The sequence below is a fragment of the Peromyscus maniculatus genome, chromosome X (genome assembly GCF_049852395.1).
Source record: "Peromyscus maniculatus bairdii isolate BWxNUB_F1_BW_parent chromosome X, HU_Pman_BW_mat_3.1, whole genome shotgun sequence".
NCBI classification, from domain to species: Eukaryota; Metazoa; Chordata; class Mammalia; order Rodentia; family Cricetidae; genus Peromyscus; species Peromyscus maniculatus.
In genome coordinates, this window is record NC_134875.1 from 2254732 (window position 1) to 2272752 (window position 18021).

At 42.2% G+C, this 18021-nt stretch overlaps 1 protein-coding gene across 3 annotated transcripts in view; it reads left to right on the forward strand.

Moving 5' to 3' along the window:
• The first annotated feature begins 9 nt into the window (after positions 1–9).
• Bcap31 (B cell receptor associated protein 31) overlaps positions 10–18021 on the forward strand; it is a 34844-nt gene continuing 16832 nt past the window's right edge. Inside the window, exons 1-5 of one of the 3 annotated variants that reach the window (XM_015986102.3) lie at positions 347–376; positions 745–834; positions 1987–2122; positions 4330–4430; positions 10163–10310. In XM_015986102.3, coding sequence (XP_015841588.1) covers positions 2031–2122; positions 4330–4430; positions 10163–10310 — 341 coding nt within the window. In that variant the 5' untranslated portion in view covers positions 347–376; positions 745–834; positions 1987–2030. Of the gene's footprint in view, positions 150–270; positions 377–744; positions 835–1986; positions 2123–4329; positions 4431–10162; positions 10311–18021 lie in introns of those variants that run through there. The other 2 variants (XM_015986101.3, XM_006992475.4) reach the window with 2 other exon arrangements.

Here is an 18021-nt window from a genome sequence, read left to right on the forward strand (position 1 = left end):
GCAAGGGGTGCCCCACCCTGTTCTCGCCCTACGGCTGGGTTCCACCCCCTCTCTGACCACAGAGACAAGGGATGATCGCGTAGGCTAGAGAAGCGGCCCTAGCCTTCCCGCCAAGGCTCCGCTGTCCTCCACCCCTGCGTGTCCGAAGTGTAAGAGGCGCGGCACTGCAGCCACTTCCTCTGAAGACCTAAGCAATGGCCTGCGGCCTGGGGGCGGGGCGGGAAACGGCAGTGGGCGGAGCCGTTGGGGGCCTCACAGGGCTTGTAGGTGGTGCCCAACGCGCGTTTCCGGTTTCCGGGCGAGGGCTAAGGGGCGGGCTGGAGCGGTGGTGAGAGTTTGGTAGTTGCGGTTGGGCGTGCGTGTTGTCTGAAACTCGGTAAGCTGGGTCCGCGGGCATGGCTAGCTTCCGGACCACAGAGGTTCCCCCAGCCCCTTCATGAGGACGGAAACTGAGCTTCCAGAAAGACTGGGGATTCTGGGAAATGTCGGGATTCGGGCCGACTTGGGAGTCTAGGGCAGGGGCCGGTAGAGGGATGTTGGAGTGGCATGTGGAGTGGTGCTCTAGGGGCACGAGGGCGGGGGCCAGTGATGAGGTCCTACCCGAGAGAGCTGTCCACGTAGGCCTAGCTCCTCGAAGGCTACCTGGCACAATGGACCTGGGTGGCATTGTGGCATACTAAGGCTGGTAGGAGGTTGGTCCCTTTGGCTTCGGGCGATATTTTCTGGTTCTGGAACTTTCTCCAGGTAACGCTTCGAGGTGTTCTGTGGAGACCTGCATTTGCTTTTGGCCTGGATTCCTGCCCTCTAGGAGTCGCTCTTGTGGGCCTTTTGACGGTACTTAATGCTTCACACTTCATGTATCCGCAGGAGCAGTCAGAAGGCCTGTTTAGTTCCCAAAAAGCAGCTTCAGCGGGAGGCTGCTGGGTTATCTGTCCCTCCCAGGTGTTGGGGGGATGAATGGGCCTCCTTGCTTGTTCAGGGGCCGAGGCGGTGGCGTTTGCAGAAGGTGCACATCTGAACATTTGTAGTCCCAGGCCCATTGTAGCAGCGACTGAAAGACATGTAGCTCCTGCAGAGGCTTCAGGTCTGGGAAGGGAGTCGGAGGGGTGCTCCTGTTTATATACTGTTCTTATGAGAAACATTTTTTTAGTTAAACAGGTCTAGGGAGTCCCTTGGACACCCCCCCCCACCCCCCCCCACCCCCGCCCGCAAAGAATCATCAACAAAGGTACCTTGTCGTGGTAACACATGCTTGAGGGTCATAAGTAACTATCCCAGTCAAGGCAAATTCGTTGACTGGTTAACATTGGAGGGGCTATAGCAGGCCCCAGCATGGCAGGCCTTGCCCTTCTCCCATTCCCTCTTCCTTACTAAAAACGGTTAGATTACATTCTTAAAGCCAGCCACCAAGGTCTGTTCCCTTATTTGGCCACTACCTCTTCCTGAGGCTGACTACCAAGATCCAGCTATCAAGGTATTGAAATAGTCAAAAGTCCCCTTTTGGCTACCCTAATTAACATATCCATTCAAAATTAACCAACTCATCCTAGCATGGGGTTTCTCCTTTTCCCTTTATAAACTGCCATTTGCCTATGGGCCATGTCTTGTCTCCTCTCTATCCAGAGGCAGTCCTTTGTCCCAGAGGGACAAATACCCCTTCTCCCTCCCCCTTGTTCTTTTCCCCTTCTCCTTAGATCTCTGTCTCCTATTCCTCATCCTTTGTCCCTCTGGGGCAAATAAATCTCCCTTGTGCTGAGAACTTGGTCTTGGGGTGTCTTGGGCTGACTTCACAGTCCCTTTCAAACATCATTGACCAAGTATCCCTATTGGGTAAAGACCTGTTTCAGCTAGGTCTTCAAAAGCTCTGAAGCAGAGTGCTGGAATCTATTGTGAAGAGTAGCAGCCCCAGCCTCTCTAGGGTCCTTGAACTAGATGTCAGTGGCTGCCCAGATCACATAGTTCCTTCTTTTCCCTTTGACCTACCAGGAAACAAGCTCCCATCTCTCTGTTGGAAACCTTTAAGTCACAGGATGAGTCTGCAGTGGACTGCCGTTGCCACCTTCCTCTATGCAGAGGTCTTTGCTGTGTTACTTCTCTGCATTCCCTTCATTTCTCCCAAAAGGTATGGCCAGTAGAGCAATAAGACAAACATATGGGGAGGGTGCCTATCTAACCCTGAACCTTATAGTTTCTGTGTGCAGAGTTGGTGGACACTGAAATTGGGGCTAAATGGAAACAAGTAAAACCTGTCTTAGACGAGGGTGGCAGCAGTGGGTTGTTTTTTTTTTTTTAATTTTTTTTTAAATCCTGCACACTGTTTTGCTTTGTCACCTCTTCAGTTCCTTTCCTGTGCATCTGGTCTTTGCAAAGGAAGATCTAGCTTCAGTTTTGTGAATAATAGTCTCTTGCCTACTCTTAGGCCTCAGGGCTGTGGGGGATGGTTGTGTGGAAATCAGAATACTTGCACCACTGGCTTACATTGTTGATTTGCTGACTTTTGTCCTCCTAACTAGCTCTTAATGGCATTGCTTAGCAGGCTCATGAGCATTACTCAGGCTATGAAGGATGAAGCCATATTCCCTTTTAACAAACAGGATTTGCTAAAAGTTAATTAGGTACTAATTTTTAAATTATACATAGTACATTAACACGCTATCTTTATTTAAATTAAGATGTCATAAAATCACCACAGTTAATAATACCTAAGGAATATTCTTGCCAAAACCCACATTGGCATCCAATTTACAGTAAATACAGAGACCAAAACACTGGTGGGACTGTGTGGATGCTTTCTAGGACAACTTTGTTCCACCACTCAGGAGGTGAAGGCAGGATCAGTTCAAGGCCTATTTTGGCTACATAACAAATTTGAAGCTAGCCGTGAGACCCACCCTGTCTGAAAATGATAAGGGCTAGGGAGATGGCTTGTCAGTAAAGTGCTTACTGTACAAATATGAGGATCTGAGTTTGATCACTACCACCCATGTGAAAGCTGGACAGGGTGACACACTCCTGTAATATAGTGCTTTAGAGGCAAAGACTAGGAGGATCCTAGTCAGAATCAGTAAGCTCTGGGTTTAGTGAGACCTTTGAAAAAAAAATAAAGTGGAGAATGATTAGAGAAGACACCCACCTAAGGCCCCCACACTCATGTGCATGGACCAAAACACATGTATATCCACATATAGATACAAACACATAGAAAAAAAGTGAAAAAGGAGAAGGAAGCAGGGACTAAGACCAACTTAAAACACTAAGTGCAAATTCAGAACCATGCCATGTCATGTTTCTAGCAAACCAAACTGTTGATTTTTAACTCTGCATCTGATGATGAAGGTGGTTTGATGACAGGGTCTCAGTATGTAGGCTTGGGACTTGCAATGTAGACCAGTCTGGCCTCGAACTTATAGAGATCCACCTGCCTCTGCCTCCCAAGTGCTGGGATTAAAGGTGTGCACCACCATGATCATCCTGGCTTGCTGATTTTTAACAGTATGGAACGCCTTCTGAAGACTTTTTAGAGCCATATCTTGAATATTTGTTCATGAAAATGGAGAGTCTTTTTATAACCTAGGGTGGTAAGAGTCTAGACAAAAAAAAAAAAAAAGATTGTTATATATTAGAAAGACAAAAGGAAGCCAGGCATAGTGGCACACTTCTTTAATTCCAGCACAGGGAGGCAGAGGCAGGTGGATCTCTGAGTTCAAGGCCAGCCTGGTCTACATAGTGAGTTCCAGGACAGCCAGGGCTACATAATGAGACCCTGTGTCAGAAAAAAAGAAGATAAAGACAAAAGGAATAAATGGTGTTTGTGGCAGGCACTTCAACTACTACAAAGAAAAGTACAATGAAAAGTAAGTTTCCTTTATTAGAGACTGCCAGTGTTTTAAGACTAATTTTCTAGGTTTTTCTGCAGGTGGACAAACATCCTTTATTTATTTATTGGTTTGTTTGTTTACTTACTTATATATATTTCATGTGCATTGGTGTTTTGTTTGCATGTTTGTCTGTGTGAGTATGTTGCACCCCCCTAGAATTGGAGTTATAGACAGTTGTGAGTTGCCACATGGGTGCTGGGAATTGAACCTGGGTCCTCTGAAGAGCAGCCAGTGCTCTTTACCACTGAACTATCTCTTCAGTCCTGACAAACATGTTTTCACTAAATACTCTTGAACTTTATAAATAGGAGAAATATATAAGCAACTAAGACTGATTTTGTACAAGCCTCTTGGTCATTGGAGAAGAGCACCAAGCTATCTTTCCATTTTGCTCAGGGTTTGGATTACAAAAGTGCAGCTTCTTTAGTGTCTATCTTCATCTCCTTAACAGATGGCAGAAGATTTTCAAATCCCGGCTGGTCGAGTTGGTAGTGACCTATGGCAACACCTTCTTTGTGGTTCTCATCATCATCCTTGTGCTGTTGGTCATTGGTGAGTGAGCTGCATGCAGTAGGGGTTGCTGCCTGACCAGATCCTGTGTACTGGCATCTAAAGCCCTGTGTCACATTGGATGGATAGAAAACAAGTTTTACCTTCTCAGAGACAAACTAATTAAGTGCCCTTTCATTCATGTGAAGGAGGTGCTATATTAGCAAGGCTTTCATTTCAAGAGGTTCCTATAGCAGTCTGTGTGGGCTTATACTCAGTGGCTTTTATTTATTTATTTTATTTTATTTTTTTTTCGCGGGTACTCTAGTTATTTTAAAACTGATGCTGAGAGAACTAACTGGCCTGTGACATTGGTCCAGATAGTGCTGCTTTTTAGTCATGTAGGCAGCAGTGTGGTCTTCTCGCTTGAAGCCTAACATCATCATCTTTTTAAATTTATTTTGTCTTTTACCTTTTGTTATTTGTCATTGTTATTATTTTTTGTTGTTTGAGACAGGGTCTCTCTATGTGGCCTGGGCTATCCTGGAACTTGCTCTGTAGACCAGGCTGGCCCCAAATTCAGAGATCTATCTGGCTCTGCCTATGCCTTCAAAGTGCTGAAAGTCTTTTCACACAAAGAGATGTGTGCCTGGCTGCTTTTTGTTTGTTTTGTTTTCTCATCTTAAGAGACATGACAGGGTTGGAGAGATGGCTCAGCAGTTAAGAACAATGGCTGTTCTTCCAGAGGACCCAGGTTCAATTCCCAGCACCCACATGGCAGCTTAACATTGTTTCTAACTCTAGTTCCAGAGCATCTGATACTTTCACACAGACATACATGCAGGCAAAACACCAATGCACATAAAATCTTTAATAAAAGAAAAAATATGAGTTGTTTTTTTTTTCCTTTTATTTGAGATAGGGTCTTACTCTGTAGTCTAGGCTGGAATTAAACACCTGGCTCAGTCTCTTGAGTGCTGGGGTTACATATATGTACCAACATGCCTGGTGAAACAGGGCTTCCAAGTACAAGACAGACCAATTAAACAGCCTAGCTGGAAATGGGGTTCTGGCTTATCCTATAGTGTAGGTAGAAAACTAGGTGTTTGACAGCATGTCTTAGACAGAACTGAGACCTCTTTGCATATGCATAGAAGTAAAGTCTTTCCAGGTCATTCAGCTGTATAGTATTGTAAACTCCAGCATTAACATGCATTATCTACAAGATTTTGAAAGATTAATGGGTCAGAGGGCAGGCTCAGGTCTGTGGCCTTGATAGGTGGTATCAAGATGGAAGGGGAGACAAGCAAGTTGGTGCTTGCCTTTAATCCCAGCACTCAAGAGGTAGGTGCAGGTGGATCTCTGTTTGAAGCCAGTCTGGTCTACATAGAAAGTTCCAGGATAGCCAGGGTTACATAGACCCTGTCTCAAAAAACAAAGATGGAAGGGGAACATTTTACCGTGATGTGGTAGTAAGCCCCTATAGAGACAGGGAACGAATAAAGCTCTTGTCTGCCTGTTGAATGTTTGTTGTTGTGCTGTAGTGAGCTATCATCAGTCTGTTCCCTTGCTTGGACTCTGTTTTCTTTACTCTGCTGTGAACCATCAAGTCCTGTTTCAGAGATGTGATGCCCACATAGGCATAGAGTACTCCTTTCTCAAGTTCCTAGCAGAAACACTGCAGGGTAGAGTGTGGGTTAGTGTTGCACACAGCTTCACCCACTCCTCCCTGCAACATTGGGCATTTTCCCTTAATGTTCAGTGACTGATGGGATTTGTTCAGGAAGGACTTCCTCTGAAACAGGTCAAATGTGCCTATAGATTTCCAGGCACAGCTGTTGGGTGCCAGCTACTCACATACCTTTTGAAATGCTTTTAGCAAGACTCCATGGGGCAGGTTTTTTTCACTTATGGTTTGAGTAGCTTCTAGGATAGGAGCCAATAGGGTGTATGTAGGTCTTGCTTAGAGTTGAACTTCATGAAATGCCAAGCTATAATAGTTAATGTAGTAGTACTTTTTCATCATGACCATCAGCCTACAAATAATGAGACTTAATTTATTATTAATTATGAAAGCTCAGCCTTAGCTTAGGCTTGTTCCTAACTAGTTCTTATAACTTAACCCATTTATATTAATCTGCATTCTTTTATGTGGCTTGTTACCCCATCTCTGTATCCGCCCATCCTGCTTCCTTCATGTCTGGCTGGTTACACCTCCTTTCTTCTTTCCAGAGTGTTCTCTCTGCCCAGAAGTCCCTTCTATACTCTCCTCCTAGCTATTAGCTGTTCAACGTTTTATATCACCAATCACAGCAATACATCTTCATACAGTGTACAAATATCCCACATTTCCCCCTTTTTGTCTAAATAAAAAGGAAAGCTTTTAATGCTAACATAGTAAAACTATTTACAGTAAGAAAAATTATTAGGTAAGAATTAGATTCATAATGTCCAGTCTATTTTTATTTGGCATATTCAGAGAAAATACTCTATTATTTATTCTTTCTTTGTGAGTCCAAAGTTTTATACCTAAACCACTTTCTATCATAACTTGTATTACCATCCTAAAAATATCTTTTTAGACCTTGCTTTTGAGTTTGGGGTAGAGCCAAGAATTGTAGTGGCAAAGCACAATTGGGATTGTTCCATCAGTCTTGCTCTGTCCCCTAACTAGAGCCATGAAAGTCTTTGATTTCCTAGTACAGCTTAGTGGGCCAGAGAGATCTATGTAGAAGATACTAGTTGACACAAACTTGATTGTTTTTGTAGATCAGGGATCTGCAGATGTCTGTGTGGGGATTCTAGGGAAATATGGCTCTGATGACTAGTGACTTCCTTCTTTAATGCCATGAAGTATAATCTGGGGGGTGTGAAGATGGCTCAGTGGATAAAAGCACTTACTGTGCAGGTGTAAGAACCTGATTTCAAATTCCCAGAACCCACATAAAAGTCAGATGCTGAATGTGAGTGTCTACAGTCCAAGAACTTCTATAGGGAGATGGGAAATAGAGTAGAAGAATCCCTGGCAGTGTTCAAGTCCTATCTGAAACAAGGTAGAACACAAGGATTAACATCTGAGGTTGTCTTATTACTTCCACAGATGTTCTGAGACATACTTGTGTTTATTTATTTATTTATTTATTTGGTTTTTCGAGACAGGGTTACTCTGTAGCTTTGGAGCCTGTCCTGGACTAGCTCTGTAGACCAGGCTGGCCTTGAACTCACAGAGATCCACCTGCCTCTGCCTCCCGAGTGCTGGGATTAAAGGCGTGTGCCACCACCGACCGGCTACACTTGTGTTTATATTCACACACAAATACACATATGCATACACAAATACGCATGTATACACAAAGATGGTTTAAAAATTTAAAAAATGTAACCTAGAAAAGTCTACATACCTTCTACAGATAGAGGTGCTGGTTGATAGCAATACTATGAAGATAGTGGGCATAACCAGTTAGAGCCCTCCTCACTTGGAGGGACCTAGCTTAGATCTTTTTGAGAGAGTTGGAGGTAAAGAGGTTATGTTCTGCTGTCCTTGGTTAGGTTGATAGTATACAATTTTTCTCATTCCTGGTTTCCTCTTTGTTGTTTGCCAAGGTAGTCCTGGGATTCCTAAATATAAGTAACAATGTAAAAATGTTTTTAGCTTGTTTTCTAATTATAAAAATAATGAGTATTTTTTTTTTTTTTTTGGTTTTTTCGAGACAGGGTTTCTCTGCGTAGCTTTGCGCCTTTCCTGGAGCTCACTTGGTAGCCCAGTCTGGCCTCGAACTCACAGAGATCCGCCTGGCTCTGCCTCCCGAGTACTGGGATTAAAGGCGTGCGCCACCACTGCCCGGCAAAAATATTGAGTATTTTTAAATGCAAAAATTAAACACTTAACAATCCCTTGTAACACATATTAAATAGTTAATCATCATGAATACTTTATGTGTTGAAATATTTACAATCTGGAGTCATGTACATTTTCTTTGTGCTTTTTCCACTTACATGCTGTACTTTAGACATATTTTTAATAGCAATTGCATTCTTTTTAAAGAATACATCATATTCTCCCAAAGTGATGTCATTTAATTCCCACTTTGTAGGCATCCTTGCATTTGTATACAAAAGATTCTGTGGGATAAATTCATAGAGGTAGAATTGCTGAACCTGAGGGTATGAATGTTTTTTATTTTCTATCAGGTGTGTTATACCAGTTTATGAGCCTCCTGTCAGCACTTGAGAGTGCTTGCTTCATGGCACAGATTTAATGCAAAGATACTAGGAGGGCAGGCACATTTTTTAATGCAAGATGGGCTTGAAAACCAAGTAGTCTCAAACTAGAAACTACAAACTGAACAGTGATGTCTTGCCTCTCTCACATAGAGGTGTGTTAAGAGCCTCCTTCAGATAGATTTTTGTTTTGTTTTGTTTTTAGTCATTCGTTTGAGACAGGGTCTCATCCTGTAGCCCTGGCTAGCTATGACTTGTGACCCTCATGTCTCAGTCTTTCAAATGCCAGGTTTATAGATATATATCACCATGTTCAGCTCTTCAGGTAGATTTTTATGTGCTGACTTCAAAAAATGTCCCCCCTTGTTTTGGTGGTGGTGATGGGAGACAGTGTGTCATTGTATGTACCCTTGGCTGACCTAGAACTCGCTCTGTAGACCAGCCTGGCCTCAAACTCAGAGATCTTCCTGCCTCTGCCTCCCAAGTGCTGGGATTAAAGGTGTATGTCACCAAACCCTGCTAAAATTATTTTTTGAGGTAAGTGGTCGGGGAGATTAGTAGATACACTAAGGTTCCATGTCTGCATTACAGACCAAAGATTCTGAGGACGTATATTATTAAAGCAGAGCACTGTGTATCTGACAATGGCTCTTGTGGGAGCAGAGGTTGTTCGTTCACTCAGCAGTATAGTTTTTGCTAATGTGCTCTGTGTTAAGCTCTAGGGGATATAGAGGAGAAGGCTTTTCAGTTTGTAGTCTGCTGTGAGGAAGATGGACAGGAAACACAGATTGAAGATAATTTCAGTGACAAATGTATGTTATAAACATAACATAGGGTGATATGACCAAATGAGTTTAAAACTGATAGCTGTGTATTTACACATATAGCTATCCTGCTATAGGTGATTGTATTAGAAATTTCTTCTTTTTACAATTTTGCTGTTTGAATTTTTGATGGACATGAATTCCTCTTTAAAAAAGCCTTTAAATACAGTTTATTGGTGGTAGGGGACACATGCATGCCACAGTGTGTATGTGGAGGTCAGAGGACAACTAGCAAGAGTCGGTTCTGTCCTTTTACCATGTGTGTCCTGGGGATTGAACTCAAGTGGTCAGGCTTAATGGCAAGTACCCTTACCCACAGAGCCATTTTGTCAGCACATGAAGTTCTTTTTAATTAAGTAAAACATAATAATGCTCACTGTTGCCAATGCCGCCTGGACAGGTTTTGTGAGCTTTCCACCAACAGGACCCCTGACTGATCAGTTAAGTGGCTGGCAGTCCAAATTGAGTGAAAACGACAAACTGAGGTGGGGAGTATCATGGGAAAGGGAATCTATCTCCATTGCCAGCAATGCCTCAACCCTGAATAGCATCTTGAAGTGTAATACAAGCTCATGATCTAACTGGAGTAGGGTGGGCTTGGTTTGTAAAAAGTTAAAAGGAGGTCTAAGGTTGAGAACTTTGGATAAAACCTCCCACAAAGGTTGTGTCTAGAATTAGTACTTGGATTTGAAGGAAAGGAGTCTTGCTACCTGTTTTCCTTATCAAATGGCCATCTCTGTTCTCCCAAAGATGCTGTACGTGAGATCCGGAAATATGATGATGTGACAGAAAAGGTGAACCTCCAGAACAATCCAGGTGCCATGGAGCACTTCCACATGAAGCTTTTCCGTGCTCAGAGGAATCTCTATATTGCTGGCTTTTCCTTGCTGCTGTCCTTGTGAGTAGGGAGGGGTCAGGGACTTGTGGAAGAAGCCGTGGGCTAACCAAGAGTATAGAGCTGTGTAGTTTGACCTTCTCCTGTGGCTTTAATTCCTCATTGTGTGTCCTTGTTTGTGTTTGATAAACCACATAATTGCCTCCTGACCTCCAGAGGCAGCATGGAGATTGGGAGGGGTTGAACAAATTCCAGAAGACCTTCTCTTTTTTTCTTTTCTTTTTCTTTCTTTCTTTTTTTTGAGACACTCTTACTGAGTATCACTGGCTATCCTGGAACTCACTATGTAAGCAAGGCTGGCCTTGAACTTATTAAGATCTATCTTACTACATTTTGTAGTAGGTCAGATGTATTGCCATCTTATGCTTTGTTTGCTTGTCGATTAAAGTAAGTGGCAAAGCTTTCTCTCTTGGAAAGGATCTTTGGAGCCCATCTCATAAGGACCTTTTGTATATGGGGTACTGAGTTGTGTAGAGTGGGCAGAAGTAACATGAATGGGTTGTGAGACTGACCCTGTCCTCGGGGCCTTCCCTAGTGTAAATTTGTATCCAGATCATGTTGTAATCTATGGTGTTTTGAGTATTTTTGGTCATTTCTTACAAGACCAAAAGCCTCGACCAAGGCTGCAAGGGTGGCTAATTGGGTAAGATTAGATGAGGTGAAAATGCCTATTAGTGTCTGGAGCCCTGTTTTCTGCCTCTGGTTTCACCCATGGACTTTAATCTAAGGGCCTAGCGGAGAAGTAGACAGACATGCTCAGGTTAGGGTAGGTGAAAAAGTATTGAAAGGGTATCAATAATAGGCTGGGAATATAGCTCAGTAGTAAAGGATTTGCCTGGTATGTGCAAGACCCTGGGTTTGATCCCTAGCATTGTTCAAACATAATAAAATCATACCTAAAATGTTGGTTGCTCTGTTCTTCAGGGCCAAGTGTCTTAGTCCATTTGTTCTGTGGTAATAAGTGCATTTCTCACTGTTCTAGAGGCTGGGGCATCTGAAATCCATGCATGGAGAGGCTTGGAGTCTAGTGAGGGCTGCTTTCTGCTTCTGAAATGATACCTTGATGCTGCATTTGTATTCTCTGGAGGGGAGGAACACTGTTCTCACATGCTAACAGCATAAAAAGCCCAAGTTAGTTTCCTGTGGACCTTTATAAGACACCAATTCATTTATGAGGGCAGAGCCTTCAAAGCTTAATGATTTCCCAATAGGCCCTACTCTACCTCTTAGTATTATCACAATGGAGATTAAGCTAAGCACATGAATTTGGGGGGGGGCATTCAGACAGTGCTACCATGTGAGTGTGTGGATTCTCATGCTAGGTTTGAAGATAGTTATTCTCACCTGGCTTTAGGCCCAAAGACTCAAGATTTAGTGTTTAAGGGATTTTTACCCTCTTAATCACCTGGCATGTTGTGCTTTAGTAGGCATTAATATTCTACCTGTCCAGATTTTAGCTTTCTAGAAAATAGCCAGTCCAGTCATGATCTTGGATTTCTCTGGATCCAAGTTGAGGAGAATGAAATATGGAGGCAAGTGAGGGTGTGTGTTTGGTGTGTGTGTGTATGTGTGTCTGTGTCTGTGTTTGTGTGTCTGTGTCTGTCTACTTTGTATCTTTTTAGTGTTTTAGTGTGCTGAGTCATCACTGTATGTTTGTACAATCTAGGGCTCTACAAATGCAAAGCACATTATGCTACTATCTTCACTTTCAGCTCTTAAGACATTTTTAAGACTGTATATATGTTTATGTGCATGTGAGTGTTTAATATTTTTGTGGTACCAGGCCTTGAACCCAGGGCCTCTTGGATACTAGGTACATATTCTACTATTGAACTATATCCTTTGCTTTACTTAAAATTTTTCTGATTAGGTTTATTTTTTATTTTTATTTTTTTTTTTTGGTTTTTCGAGGCAGGGTTTCTCTGTGTAGCTTTGCGCCTTTCCTGGGACTCACTTGGTAGCCCAGGCTGGCCTCGAACTCACAGAGATCCGCCTGGCTCTGCCTCCCGAGTGCTGGGATTAAAGGCGTGCGCCACCACCGCCCGGCCAGGTTTATTTTTATTTTATGTGTATAAATGTTTTGCTGTAGCAGGAATCTTAAAGGGTCTTATTAATAAAAACAAACCCAGGGCCTGGTATTGGGGTGAACACTGGAAGATCAGACATACAGAACAAGCCACAGCTACCTCAGCTTGCCAATTCCTCAGTTGATCCTGTTTCCTCAGACTGGAAGCTTCTGAGTCCTCATCCAAATAGATCTCAGCTGAACTGCTGCTCAAAAGCCTAAAAGCTTAACCAGGCTATAGTTCCTGCTCCTCACACCTTATATACCTTTCTGCTTTCTGCCATCACTTCCTGGGATTAAAGGTGTGTGTCACCATGTCTGGCTGTTTCCCGTGTGGCCTTGAACTCACAGAGATCCATGCCTCCAGAAAGCTAGAATTAAAGGTGTGAGTGCCACCATTTTCTAGCCTCTGTATCTAGTGGCTGTCTGTTCTCTGACCTCAGATAAATTTATTAGAGTGCACAATATTTTGGGGAACACAATAACACCACATTTTGCCTGCGTGCATGTATGTGCACTACATGTGTGCCTGTTATGTTAGATCCTCTGGTATTGGGGTTATGGGTGGTTGTGAGACACTGTATAGGTGCTTGGAATTGTATTCATGTCCTCTGCAAGAGTAACAAGTACTCCTAACCACTGAGCCATCTCTCCAGACCCCTTTGCTTTAAGATTTGAAGTGGGGTCTCATCAAGTTGCCTGGACTGTTTTTCAAATTTACCATTCCTTTTTAGCCTCCTGAGTTGCTGGTATTATTAAATATATGTGAGCCTGCTTAGCTTGAAGTAGTATGTTTGATTATCTTCAAGCTTAGCATCTTCAAATTTAGGAAAGTCAGGAAATGAGAATGTTGAGAGAAGTTGGCACATACCCTAGATATATAGAGTTTTTTTTTTTTTTTTTTTTTTTTTTTTTTTTTTGGTTTTCCGAGACAGGGTTTCTCTTGTATAGCTTTGCGCCTTTCCTGGATCTCACTTGGTAGACCAGGCTGGCCTCGAACTCACAGAGATCCGCCTGCCTCTGCCTCCCGAGTGCTGGGATTAAAGGCGTGCGCCACCAACGCCCGGCTGATATATAGAGTTTTTAAAAAAATACCATGAAAATGGGGCTGGGGGTGTAGCTCAGTGGCAGAGTGCCTAGTGTGTTCAAGGCCCTAGGTGACATCCCTAATGTGCACACACACATACACAGAGTAAGGAGAGTGAAAACTTGCTGTTCTGCAAGGGGAAATGAGAAGAACTACAGGAAAAGTAGGCTTTACATGGTTTTGTTAAGTAAGGAGATGGAGGACATATTGAAACCACCCCCAGTATATCAGGCTCTACCAGAATGCCAAGCTTCTCCAAATAATTAACTTTGCTTAGACATGATGAAATTTTATTCAGAAACTATAAGATCAGCTAGAAATGGAATTGCTACTGATCCTTAAGGAACTCCAGAGAGGGATAAATGTTGAAAGGCAACAAACATACTTGCTTCCCAATTACCAAGTACAGAGGGTGAATGGGGAAATGACTAGAATGGAAAGATTTTATTTAGACCTGAAGTCATATTCTAGAGAGGTGGTGTGCTTTTGAGAAAGGGGATCTGAATTAATGGAGAGTTCTGAAAGTCTTATCCCTCCTTTCTATAGATCAAAGTATAAGATTCTCAGTATTTGCCAGGTTGAAATGTTAGGGGAGATTTGCTCATGCTGATTGCTCTGAGACCACCACCAATGGAGCTGACTTCTGTTTAGAGGGTAAAGTCCACATTCAGCTGACTGGAATGGGCCATGAGTTTTCTGGCAGACTAAGAGGAGAAAGAAGCACACAGAAAAGGAAGAGGCGGGGCCAAGGGGTTATGCTCACTTAGATGAAGGAAGTAGACTCTCAGGTTTATTCCTTAATATTTATCCCCAAGTTTTATTTTCCAATAAACGATAAAATATCCCAATACTGAAAGTTCTCAGGGACCCAATGCTAAAGTGTGGGCAGGGTGATGGCCTAACCAGTGTACTTAGGTATAGTTGCTACTATGCAGATCAATGCCATTCAGATAGAGGCCACAAGAGACTTTCTGCCCACCCTTGGCCTATTCCATGCAGATGAGGCTGTGGTGAGCAGATATGGCAAGAAGTAGACACTAACAGAAATAGCAAGTAGATGGATGACCTTTCAGAATCCCAGCTGTCTAGATTGCCTCACTAATTGGGCTGGCTAGATTGTGAGACTTGAATTTGTAATGGGAAGACATTTATAAATGGGCATGTAAGGTTCATCAAGGACAAGGAACACTGAGGTAAACAGGAACACAAAGACTTGGGGAATAGGCCTTGTTGCAGCTTAGTTGAATTAGTGGCAAAAGCTCATAGGCAGGGAAGGAGCCTGTAGTTTAGTTTAGTACTCAGCATTTAAAACAAAACAAAACAAACCATCAGGGGCTGGGCGATGGTGATATAGGCCGTAAATCCCAGCACTCAGGAGCCAGAGGCAGACAGATCTCTGCATTCCAGGCCAGCCTGGTTTACAGAGCAAGTTCTAGGACAACCATGGCAGTTACACAGAGAAACCCTGTTCTAAAAAAACTAAAATAAAACAAAAAGTGATCAGCAGTTAAGAGCACTTCTTTTTTTTTTTTACAGACGCCCTATGATAGGAGGTTTGATTGCCACCACCCACATGATGGCTTCACATCCATTTATAACCAATTCTAGGGAATCTGAAACCCCACCCTCCCCCTCCTCCTCTACCAAGACAGGGTCTCACTGTGTAGCTCTGGCTGTCTTGGAACTATCTTAGATCAGACTGGCTTCATATTCACAGGGATCAGGCCTGCCTCTGCATCCTAAATGCTGGGATTAAAGTTATGCACCACCACACCTGACTCTTATTTATTTACTTGCCCATCTATTCATTTGTTTGTTTATGTATATATATGTATTTATATGTATATGTGTGTCTTATCTGCACGTGTGTTTCTGCACTATGTGCATACCTGGTTATAGACAATTGTAAGCTACCATGTGGGTGTTGATAATTGAGCCCTGGCCTCTAGAAGAACGGGCAGTACTCTTAACCCTGGGCCAACCACTGAGCCATCCCTCCAGCCTGATGCCCTCTTTTGACCTCTGTGGGTACCAGTCATGCACATGGTACACATACATATAAGCAAGCAAAACACTCATATAAATAAAGTAAACTTTAAATAATGAAAGGGAAAGGTACACAAAATTAAAAAACAGTGTATCTTTATAGGGCATGAATATAGCTTGTAGTACAGGCCATTGCTCTGGGTGAGGTATTGGGTGGGGGCTGAGAAGTTAATGTGAAGGACTACCATACTATAAACTTTATAAATACTGTACATGTAGGCTGCTTTTGTTTTAAAATTAACTTTTGATTTTTTTTTTGGTTTTTTTGAGACAGGGTTTTATTAAGATAAAAAAATAGATTATTGAATCTACTTTTAAAAGGCATCTACTAGTTTTAAATATTTTACATTGGATTGAATATGTTAAGATAAAAGTAGATTATTGAATCTACTTTTAGAAAGCAACTACTAGTTTTAAATACTTTACATTGGATTGGATTTTTGTATATTGTATACAAATTATGTATATTGATACAAATTTCAGATTGATTTTGCTAGAAAATACTGCACATATATTTCTAATCTTGTTCAAGGTATTCTACCTTATACAGCTCATTTAACAATGTAATGCAAATTGCTAGTCCTTAAAAGTTATTACCAACTAATTAGGATATAAAGAAATGAAAGTTAGTAGTTATTACAATTGAACTTGTAGTCAGATTAGGTATGTTTTCAAGGTCAAACAGATATATTGATAGACAGGTCATCTTCAAACACTTCAGAGATCTACAGAATATGGCATTTAAGATGTTTTAAGAACATAGTTTTTTTTCTTTTTTCTTTTTAATGACAATGAGACATGTCTGCTTCTGGCAGCACCAATTTACTTCAGAGAAGATGATGGGCATTGAAGAAACTCTATACGGAGTTTACTTTCACTGTGGCAAAAGTTAGCCACTGGGCAAGAAAATGCCCTGGCATCAACTGCTGACAGTATACTGGACAAGCAGGACACAAAACAAAGGACTGCCGATCCTTGCCAAGACAAGGTAGGAAGGCTCTTTAGAAAATCCTGCTTCACAGTTGAGTCTGTCAGATATGCCAGGCCTGTAGGTGGAAAATTAATGCACCAACGTTGCAGAGAAACCTCAGGTGACTGTCCAGGCAGCCAGCTGTTTCTGTCATTCCTCACATTTCTTGGAAGTTGCTTGTTTGTACTTCCTGTTTTACTAGGTAATATTATTTCCTTCTTGGGTCTCTGAGGGAGTTGAAGACTAGATAGTTATAGTTTTCCCTGTTAACAAATTCAGAAAAGAAACTCAATACAGAGGTGTAAAATGTGTAAGTTTGAAAGACATCAGAAGATATTTTTCAGTTGGTAATACAAGCTAGGGTAGAATGTGAATTAGGTACATTTTGGACTCAGCAAAATAGGATGAATAATAGAGTTTTTTTGTATGAATCTGTCAAATGTTAATGGACTGGACATTGTTAATGTAATTCTTGACTATATATATTGTATATAGTTATTGTACTTATTGTATATATAGTATTTCTTTTTTTTTTTTTGTCCAATTCAGACTTTGGTTTATTTGTTTTTTTTTTGTGATATATATTTTTTATTTTACAATACCATTCAGTTCTACATATCAGCCATGGGTTCCCCTATTCTCCCCCCTCCCTCGCCCTCCCCTTACCCCTAGCCCACCCTCCATTCCCACCTCCTCCAGGACAAGTCCTCCCCCGAGGACTGTGATCAACTTGGTAGACTCAGTCCAGGGAGGTCCAGTCCCTTCCTCCCAGACTAAGCCAAGTGTCCCTGCATAAGTTCCTGGTTTTAAACAGCCAACTCATGGAATGAGCACAGGACTTGGTCCCACTGCCTAGATGCCTCCCAAACTGATCAAGCCAATCAACTGTCTCACCTATTCAGAGGGCCTGATCCAGCTGGGAGCCCCTCAGCCTTTGGTTCATAGTTCATGTGTTTCCATTCATTTGGCTATTTTTTTTTCAATAATTGAGTAAAACTGAAATTTATTATATGCCACAGTCGTCCTAGGGACCTCCATGCTATATATATAGCCTCTATGGTTCTATGGGTTGTGGTCTGATTGTTCATTTTATATCTAGAATCCACCAATGAGTGAGTACATACCATATTAGCTATAAACTTTATTTTAGACAAAAAAAAAGGAAATGTGGTGATATTTGTACACTCCAGTAAAATTTATCTGGGGATCAGAGACCAGAGCCAGTCACCAAATTAGATATATAAGTCAGATGTGGTGGCACACACCTTTAATCCTATCACTCAGGAGGCAGAAATCTGTCTGGATCTCTTAGTTCAAGCCTACACTGGGAATAGAGCCAGGCATGGTGGCACACACCTTTAATCCCATCACTAGTTAACCATAGAGGTCTGGAGGTCAGTACAGACAGACCGGAAGTGGTAGAGCTGGGTGGAAAGAGGAAGTGATGTAGCTGGGTGGAGAGAGGAAGTAAGATGGCAGGGCACAGAAAGGTACATAAGAGTGAGTTTACAGGAACTAGTTCCCGCTTTGGCTGAGAATTTCCTAG